Source organism: Carassius gibelio, chromosome B6, assembly GCF_023724105.1.
Source record: "Carassius gibelio isolate Cgi1373 ecotype wild population from Czech Republic chromosome B6, carGib1.2-hapl.c, whole genome shotgun sequence".
NCBI lineage: Eukaryota > Metazoa > Chordata > Actinopteri > Cypriniformes > Cyprinidae > Carassius > Carassius gibelio.
Genome location: NC_068401.1, coordinates 22652046 through 22662505, shown reverse-complemented (window position 1 = coordinate 22662505; position 10460 = coordinate 22652046). Strand labels below are relative to the sequence as shown.

The 10460-nt window shown below is 35.2% G+C and overlaps 1 protein-coding gene across 1 annotated transcript; it reads left to right on the top strand.

Annotated features, from left to right (window-relative positions):
• The first annotated feature begins 3607 nt into the window (after positions 1-3607).
• pnkd (PNKD metallo-beta-lactamase domain containing) lies at positions 3608-10355 on the top strand. Its single transcript, XM_052558644.1, has 9 exons — positions 3608-3799; positions 6388-6503; positions 6580-6692; positions 6971-7029; positions 7811-7903; positions 8397-8563; positions 8844-8930; positions 9779-9894; positions 10044-10355. The coding sequence occupies exons 1-9, from the start codon at positions 3633-3635 to the stop codon at positions 10215-10217; spliced, it is 1092 nt and encodes a 363-aa protein (XP_052414604.1). The 5' UTR covers positions 3608-3632; the 3' UTR covers positions 10218-10355.
• Positions 10356-10460: the final 105 nt, after the last annotated feature.

Here is a 10460-nt window from a genome sequence, read left to right as displayed (position 1 = left end):
TATTTTTTCTTTGAGATGTTTGTTTTACCTCTATAAGTACTCTTTTCAGTTATCTTTGATCAAAGGTAAATCTTAATGTGATGGCCCTCTTTGTTTCCCTATATTTGTGGGTTCTTCCTTGAGTTTGCCTCCCTATATTTCTAATTGGTAAATGGGGGTAATTGGTCTTTTTCTTTAAAGGGATTAAACTGTAAATAAGTGTCTTTATAGAAATATCACAATACCTGTACATTATCAACACAAAGCAAATAAAATTATATATTATTTTAAATGGACAGAAATCTATAACCCCAAAGTTTGAAGGTTCTGTGATTTGTTAATTCACTTTTAACATTTATTTAATTGACAAAAGTACAAAGAAAATATTACACAGTCCAACTTAAATATGTTTTGTAAATATAAACAAATTTTGATTTTGATGGCTGCAACACACTTCAAAAAATGTTGGGACAGGCTAAATAAAAGTGAAGGGGTTATAGAATGTCCATATTTACCTGTTTTGAAAAAGTCTATAAGCAGGATAAAATTGTTAATAGGTGAGGGAATCAGGTTTTGGCTTTTAGTCAAAGACTATTCAAAGACTAAAAAACTTTTAGCGACAGATGCAAAACATTTGTCACTGTATGGGGGTTTGTCAGAGCAAATGGCATGGGTGTCTGGCATATGTGAGGGTACCATTGACATGGAGGCATTATATTGGCATTGTACAGAGACATATACTGCCATCAAGATGACGTCTTTCATGAGAAGTCCATGGTTATTAGATCAAGACAACTCCAGGTCTCATTCTACATGTGCAACAACAGCACGGTTTCATAGACACATAGTGAATGTGCTAGATCAGTCTAGTCTCTATATTGAACATGTATGGCCCATGATAAGAAGGACAATCAGGCAATGATGACCACAGACTGATGAGCAGCTGAAGTCTTGTATACAGAGAGATTGGGCAAAAATATTGCTTGCAAAACTTTAACAATTAGTTTCCTCTAATTACAAACAATTAAATTTTGTAATTAAAAGGAAAGTTGATGTGACGCAGTCTTAAAGTGTCTCTGTCCCAGTTTGCTTATATTTACGGTTACAGTTTATTTGGTCAGTTAAAACACTGAAAATCTTTTCTTTCACTGTTGTTAATCAAATAAAGATTAAATAGAATTAAGATTGTATTAAAATATTTAGGTTTTATTGCATTTTACAAAATGTTATTGAATGTTTTATTGATTTGGGGTTGTAATCCTGTCTAGATGTTATATAATAATCAGATGCAGATACATAATCAGATGCAGTCAAAAAAGGTGAAGGCTGATTTTAAAAAGATTACAATTTAATATTTGTTATCTGGCAGTTTATAATAAAACTTATAATAAAGTTTATCTGGCATTTATGACATTTATTAGTAGGTTACATTACGTTGTGTATGAATTCAGGTTCACTTGTGTCATAGCAGCTTGCTTCCACCATGAAATGAAAAATAAAGGTCATTTGCAGCTTTTATCTTACAATTCATTTGGATTTTTTTCTCAGAATTGCGAGACTGTGCAATGTGAGTTAAAATGTGTATAATTGTGAGATAAAAGTTGTTATTTTTTATTTTTTTATTTATCAATTAATTCTTTCTTTATTTAGTGGCAGAAACGAGCTTCCATAGGAAACAGCCCACAAGGTGGCAGTATTGTATTGTATTATAGAAAGAGATCCATGATGATATTCTGCTGTGCTCAATGAGCGCTAATGTATTATTTTAGGCAGCGGCTATTTAATAAGATTAAGCAATAAATGCTATTTACACTAAGTGTAAATAGCAATGGATTCTTTTTATTCTAAGTGCAAACAGTATTTTTAAACGATAAGCTATTTACAGATTTTCTGCTATTTATACAACTTTTCAAATAGTGGCAATTATCTGCACCTCAGTATTGTAGTTCATATAAAACAGTATGCAATAATAACGTGTTGAGTGTGAATTATAATTTTAATTCAACTTTTTAAATGGATGGGGGAAGTCGTGGCCTAGCAGTTAGAGAGTTTGACTCCTAACCCTAGGGTTGTGGGTTCGAATCCTGGGCCGGCAATAACATGACTTAGGTGCCCTTGAGCAAGGCATTGAACCCCCCAACTGCTCCCTGGGCGCCACAGCATAAATGGCTGCCCACTGCTCCGGGTGTGTGTTCACTTCTCTCTCTCTGTGTGTGTTGGGTTAAATGCAGAGCACGTATTCTGAGTATGGGCCACCACTTGGCTGAATGTCACTTCACTTTCACCTTATCAGGACAAAAGGCATTACTTTATTATAATACTTTATTTAATGATATCTTTCGTTTTTATTGAAATTAAATGCTTTCTGATACAATATATGACATTTGAAAAGAGAGAAAAAAATTTCGGCAAAATGTTACATCAAAAAGCACACACTTTAACCACTTGTAAATAGGTTCTGTATAAAATGTTGCAATGGCTGACATGAGGCTTACACGTGTGTTCGTTTGTAAATGCTAACAAAATTTAAGCCACAGCACACACGTCTCAACATTATGATATAAAACAGGACAAAAGCCTATTTAAATCCTCTCTGTATAGCCTACCACTTTTACACATGCTCCAGCAAAAATTTTATTTCCATACTTTTAAATTACTACTGTATAAAATAACCCAAAGATGCAGGAACTTTATTATACAAATCTTAGACAAAATTGCGGATGACATCGGTATCCAAGCTAGGATTGGTTAAATAAAATGTTTAAGGTGGGGCTCAACAAAGGTGTATTTGCATGCACATTGTAGATATTTATAAATGTATTTTGACTAGTCAAATAGTTAATTCCAGTTATATACTTTGCAATTATGCCTTGTAACAAAGCTAAATGCAGATATCTCCAAATATAGTATTTTCCTAGTCAAAAATCTGATAGGGATATCCATAATTTTATTGCAGATATCATAATTTAACTAGTCATACATTTATTGCATAGGCCTATATCTACAAATATATTTCAGATATCTTTAAAATTGTGAATTAAAGATATCTTAAATTGTATTTTGACTAGTCAAATCAAATTTAAAATTATCTTGGATTGGGATTACGACTAGTCAAAACTCATTTGAAGATATCTGAAAATATTTTCAATGGCTAGTCATAATCACATTGTAAATATCTTAATTCCAATTATGACATGTCATAATTGCAATATAGATATCTGCAATTAAAATTGTGACTATCCGAAATTATATTTATGGTTAGTCAAATCCAAGTTTTAAATGCTAAAACGGCTTGCAATAAAGGCACGAATAACCCCCAATACTCCAGGAACAATACTACTGACAACTAGCGTAACATTGTGGTTAAATATGACAGACAAAAAAAATCCCTCCCTTTCTTACTTTGCTGGCGCGTCGCCCTTTGCCTTAATATAGAAACAGTCCCAGCTTAAATGTATTTTAAATAATAATAATAAAAATTAAATAAAAGTAAAGTAAAACAGAAACTATGACAGTCTATGAAACTGAAATATCTGATGCAAACAATGCACCTGATAATGCATGAACGATATAGAAAAAAATAAAATACGAGTCTTTACGGTGACTGTTACTTCTGACCAATCGTTGTTGTGCTGTTTAATTGCGTCACCACTATGATGGCGCTTCCGGACTGGACAGTGTATTTAACGTTACTTTGTTTTGCTTCAGTATGTGGAGGGTTTTACATCTATCGTGTTTTTAAATACGGCAGAAGTGCATGGAAAAACAGTCTGATCGGTAAACTGATGGCTCGCACAGAGAAACCACTGTTTTGGATAGCGTAAGTGGCTTGTTTGTCTTGATACGGTCATTTTTGTTTCAATAAGCTACTGTTTTTTTAATCCTCACCTAACGTTACCGTATGATGTTTACATTAACCGTTTTGTAAGTGTTATTGAAACGTAACGTTACATGTTTTACCTATTAAGACGTAGCAAATCGTGATGGAAAAATTAAGCTTTGCGAAGCACCGAGGCATTCTCCTAAACTATCGTAAAAAGGTTCATTTACTCGAAGCTTTCAAGACGGTCCCTTACGAAAATTAACCATGGTTTTACTACAAATAAAACCAAAAAACCATGGTTACTGTAGTTAAACCATGGTAACCACAAATTAACCATAGTTTAACCATGGTATTTGTACTAAATCTGTGGTTTTACAAATGGCAGTCAATACGCCAAAAAAACATGGGTTACTACAGTTTTACTATAATAAAACCATGGTTATTTTTCGTAAGGGGTGTACACTAACGATATCTTGTGGTCAAAAGGTGGAAAAAGCTGCCTTTGCGTCCCAGACATCCCAGCCATTTTAATGGTGACCGTAAGGTGACATTAGATTCAATTTTACTGGCAATAAGCAGAGTACAAGTACAGAGCTAATGAAATGCAGTTAGCATCTAACCAGAAGTGCAGGAATATAGTGTTTTAAATACATATAAGTGCAGAGTAAGTGAAGCTATGATACTGAATGTACAGTGTAGTTGCTATATACAATATTAAGCAGAGTACGTACAGAATATAACTAGGAATACAATGAAGGATTATATATACATTGTAAACAGGAGCAACATAAGAACAGTGGTAATAAATACAGTTGGTTGAGTGTACAAAAGTATAAAAAATGTATTCTGTATTTTAATGTATTCTGTGCAAAATATCAGTAGTACAATAATATTTTAATAGAAATAGTTTACTGTGCTTTGTTCAGTAACAATGTTAGACAGATTGCAGTTTAATAACTTTAACAATGTACAGTCTGTGCAAAATATGAGTAGTGCAAATACATGTATGTAAAGTAGTGTGACCAGTGCAGTAAGAGAGCAGGTGCAGGTTAGATTGGTGGTGTGGAGTTCAGAAGTGTCACAGCCTCGGGGAAGAAGCTCTTCCTGAGCCTACTAGTGCGAGAGCATAGGCTCCTGTAGCACCTGCCGGATGGAAGGAGGGTGAAAAATCCATGGTTTGGGTGAGAGGCATCCTTGATGATGTTTCTTGCCCTGCCCAGACAGTGCTTGTGATAGATGTTCTCAATGGAAGTTAACTGGGTGCCGGTGATCCGTTGAGCAGTTTTCACCACCCGCTGGAGTGCTTTGCGGTCAGACGCGGAGCAATTGCTGTACCATACTGAAATGCAGTTTGTGAGTATGCTCTCAGTGGCACAGTGGTAGAATTCCACAAGGATCCTGGGACTCAGGTGAACTTTCTTAAGACTCCGTAAAAGGAGTAAAGACTCTGCTCTGCCTTTTTGACCAGGGTGGTGGTGTTTAGGGACCAGGTGCGGTCATCAGAGATGTTGATGCCAAGGAACTTGAAACTCTACACACGATCCACTACAGCGTCGTTGATGTAGATGGGTGTGTGTGCATGACTCCTAGTCCGCCTGAAGTCCACAATGATCTCCTTTGTCTTCTGGGTGTTTAGTTCCAGATTGTTGTTGGCACACCACACAGCCAGGTGCTGCACTCGTCGTCATCATCTTTGATCAGACCTACCACTGTGGTGTCATCTGTGAATTTGATTATGGTGTTGGAGCCATAAACAGGAACGCAGTCATGGGTGAATAAGGAGTACCATAGAGGGCTCAGTACGCAGCCGTGTGCCCTTCAGGATGATGATGGAGGAGGAGAGGTTATCTAACTTAACAGACTAAGGTCTGTAAGTCAGAAAATCTAAATTCCAGTTGCAGAGGGATGTGCTGATTCAAAGCTGGCTGAGCGAAAATATGTTGTTCCCTCAACATAAGTCGTGGCCACGAGAAATGGATGCCGTTCCCTCAACATAGCATCTCGAGGCCACAACATAAGGATGTTGTTACCTCGTCAAAATGATCTTGTGGCCACAACATAATATCACGTTCCCATGAGTTAATATGACATCCCCTCAAATTCAAATGAATATCTCATGGCCCTGACATCACATTCCCACTGGTTATTATGTGGTTATTATGTGGTCACAACAAAACTAAGTAAACTGACCATGTTACCTTGTGGGCACTGTAATTTTTCGACTGTTTCAGAGTCTAAGTAGTCTCTATAAATCTTAAGTCTTCATGTCAGTCATTGTATTATACAGTATGAATAAATGAGTCTGTGAATAAATTTGAGGAAGAAAATAGGCAATGATATAGGCATAAACGTATAGTCTAGAAACAGACGTAACGTGACTATTTATGAAAAAAATTGCCAAAACATTTAGAAACTATTAGTAGTTGGAATAAAAATTAATAGATTCTTTAACTCGCCTAATTGATTATTTACATTGATCTACAGCATGTCTACCCATTATTGCAATGCCATGGGGGAACAATTTCATACAGGAACATACACAATGGCATAAAACACCCATGTGTCCTCTTTAAAAACACTTGCAGGTATTCTCTATATACACGGACCAAACTCGGGTACATATTTCATAAGAGGCAGATAAGGAAAGCACAGGAGAGGTACCCTGCCGGCCACTCCAGAACTCAGCCTACTATAATAAACGGTGAGCAGAAACACCTTTTCCATCATACACTCAACAGTTGATTATCAGTACCTTAATTCGGACTCACTTTCAACAGGCATCAAGATCATACCAGTGCCCATCTTATCAGACAATTACAGCTATGTGGTCATTGACACTGCTTCAAATAAGGCTGTTGTGGTTGACCCCGCTGACCCTCAGCCTGTTCAGGTTGGATTCAAAACAACTGTGCAATGGTTTCAGAAATAGTTTGCTGGATTATGTGTCTTACTGTAGTGAAATGGCCAAACCCATGTGATTTAGTGGAAAGTGCTAGTTTTTCCTCACTGGTTTACCAGAATTGCGTAAGATGTAATAATAATAATCAGTTTTTATTTTGTATTTTTTATTTTTTTGTATTATTAACAGCTGTGATCTTATCTTACTTCTGACATTACCCAGCTGAGGTTTTGTTTTATTTAATTTCATGTGTCTTTACACCCACACAGGCCTGTCTAGAGGAAGAGGGGGTGACATTACAAGCTATTCTCTGCACACACAAGCACTGGTAAGACCAAATCTGAAAGTGCCAAAAAATCTCTACAATTTGAAAGTTTCACAATGAATGTATGAGCAGCAGCTATGACAACCCTTTATTTTAATCAGTAACTAGATATGATACATACTTAAGACTAATTAAGACTGATTTGTTTGTGTGAGAATTCTAAGACTGACGAGTTATATTTAGTCTGAAGGCCCTTTTAGCTTTGTAAGATCACATTGAACCGGTTCTGAGACATATGAGGCATTTAATACCTTAAGTGTTAGTTCACCCAAAATTGAAAATTCTGTCATCGTTTACTTGCCTCCATGTTGTTGTAAACACATTAGGCTTATGTTCATCTTCAGAACACAAATTTTTAATATACCCTCAGAATTTTTGCCCATCTATTGAAAGTACACACAACCAACAGACTTTAAAAAGTACAAAAATACATTTTAAAATCAATATTAATGAGACATTATGCAGAAAAATTTAATTTTTTTACATACACATTAATTCTGGAAGATTTGGCTTAAGATGATCAATTCTTAAGGATTACTTTAAATATGTGTTGATGCAATTTTTAAAGCTTGAAAAAGTTGGTTGCAATGACTTCCAATGGATGGACAGAAATGATGAAAAAATATTAAAAGTGTATTTATGAACGAAGTCTTGGGGTGACATGAGAATGAGTAAATAATGATAGAATTTTCATTTTAGGGTGAATTGAACCGAATCAAGATGAAATATCTAAACATTAAAATGAAATCAAACTATTCCTCATATATACACTTTTCCCAATCAGGGACCACAGTGGAGGGAACAAGGCTCTAAAGAGACGCTACAGGTCCTGTCGAGTGTATGGGAACGCTATGGACAACATTCCAGGCCTTACACAGTCAGTACCTTTACATATCTTCTGTTGTTCCATCATCTATCATTTTTAACTGTAAAATTAATAGTTCTAAAAATGAATATTCTGTCCTTATATTAACCCACTTGCATGTCGTTTGAAACCTATATGACTTTATTTATTCTGGGGTCAAAAAAGAATATATTTTGAAGCATGTTTTAACTGTTTTTGTCCATACAGTCAAATTCAGTGAAGTCCAAATCAACCATTGTAAAATCTTTCAAAATATCATCTTTTGTTTTTCACAGAATAATGCAATACATTTTAAGCTGAAATGTTCTTTTACATTTATCCAAAATGTGTTAGTATATAAAAACTTTTGAATATAAAAAATTAAAAAGTGTTTGTTTGAGAGATTACGTCGGATGTTTTCAGACTCAACTAAACTAAACCTTTTCTTACTGTATATGATATAACAATTGTGCATTATTTAAGAGCATGAAACAGACCACTTAATTTGATTTTCTTTATATTTAAGCCCCCTTTCAGACAAAGACACAATAGATTTTGGAACTCGGCTGCACTTCAGGGCCTTCTATACACCTGGACACACAGTGGGTCACATTATCTACTTGCTTGATGGCCGAACAATAGGTGGCCCCAGCAGTTTGTTTTCAGGGGACCTGGTGTTCCTCTCTGGATGTGGTGAGTACGCCATTAATCATTCTGTTATCTGAGTGTGCACTTAAAATAAAAAATTTTTTAAGTTTAAAATATAAATTTTGTTTAAGATTTTTGTGGTGTTATTGTTACCTGCCTGCAGTGTTTGACATTGTGTGTATACATTACAAATATATAATATTTAAATGACTAATTATCCAGTATCAATGCCCAGAAGGCCATGCCAAAACTTCAAACAAGAATTCAGCATTCTTAAACCCAGCTTACTCCATTTAAAGTTCTGACTCATTTCCGTCCTTTGTAGGGAGAATGTTTGAGGGTAATGCCTCAACTATGCTGACTTCTCTGGATACAGTGGGATCGCTGAATGATGATACTCTGCTTTGGCCTGGTAAGTATGGGCTTTTCACATTTTAAGTTTTAATCAGAGTTTTATCCAGTTATTGTTTGTTTTTATGTTTCTCACTGTTTATATTTTACTTTCGAATAGTTATAAATCCTGGATAGTCAACTAGTGACATTTATCAGAGAGTACAGAACACCACAGATTGTATTTGTCTCTTCATGACTTCATTTGAAACTTTTGACAGAAATTTTTAAACCGTTTCCATCAGGCACTTTAAACTAACATGCTGCATGATAGTTTCAGCAACTACACAAAATGTATTAATTCATTATTCATGTTTATTTTTTTATTATTTTTATTTTTATTTTATTCTTTTTTTGTTTGTTCCCAAAATCTCTGTGGAATTGTTTCACGGCATTCTGAAATCTAGCTTAAAAGGTAAAAGTCCACCTAAAAAGGAAAAATCTGTCATCATATGACTTTCTTCTGCTTAACACTAAAGGTGATCATTTGAACAATGTTGAAAACTAAATAATTTGGTTCTCGTTGACTTCCATTGTGCTTTTCATCCATAAAATAAAAGTCAGTGGGAACCAAAACTGTTTAGTTACCAACATTTTTCAAAAAAAAAATTATATACATACACTTTGTGCGCTGCAAAATAAAATAAATAATATATGAGTAAATGATTACAGAATTTTCATTTTTTGGTTGGACTATTTCTTTAATTCTATATTGAAAGTAGTTTTAACCAAGAGTTAATTGCAATGTGACAAGTCTTTGCCATTTTTAGTTTTAACTTTTTTGGTTGTGTGTTGTTCAAATTGATATTTGTGTTTCTAAGGAAAAGCTACATTCATGGTTATGTTAATAAAGCCAGTCTTTGTTCTCAGGACATGAGTATGCTGAAGATAACCTGCTATTTGCTGTTGAAGTGGAGCCTTGCAATCTTGTGCGGGATCATAAGTTGCAGTGGGTGCTGCAACAGAGGGGTCAGAGACTCTGCACAGTAAGGAAGACAAGAATTCTATCCTAATATCAAAAAATTCTAAAAAAGTTGTTACATCTCTAGACACCTAATATTACTCTGAATCCGCTAAATAATATTCCTATTAGCAAAGCTTGATTTTAAAGTCATTCTCTCTCCTCTACATACAGTGTCCATCCACCCTAGCGGAGGAGAAGCAATACAATCCCTTCCTGAGGAGTCACTCTCAGGATCTCCAGCGGGCCCTGGGTCTGCAGCAGAAGCAGGATGAGGACTGGACGTCATATCGCACCCGTGTTCTAGAGGAACTGCGTAGACGGAAAGACCTATATAAGGCGCGATAAGGCTCTCATCCACTGATATTTGAAAGACGCAACCACTGAAACCATTCCAAGCTAAACATGTACTGCTCCCTTTGTATTATTACTGTGCTGGATTAAAAAACCACTAATGTGAATTTGAAAAGTGACCTGAAAGAAAAAGTTAAGTAGTCCTGGGCATTATTTTGTATACAAAAAAAAAATGTATTTGAACTTTTAGAATGTGGTAGACTTTGAAAGGCGTTGTCTGAACTTTTCCAATTGTTA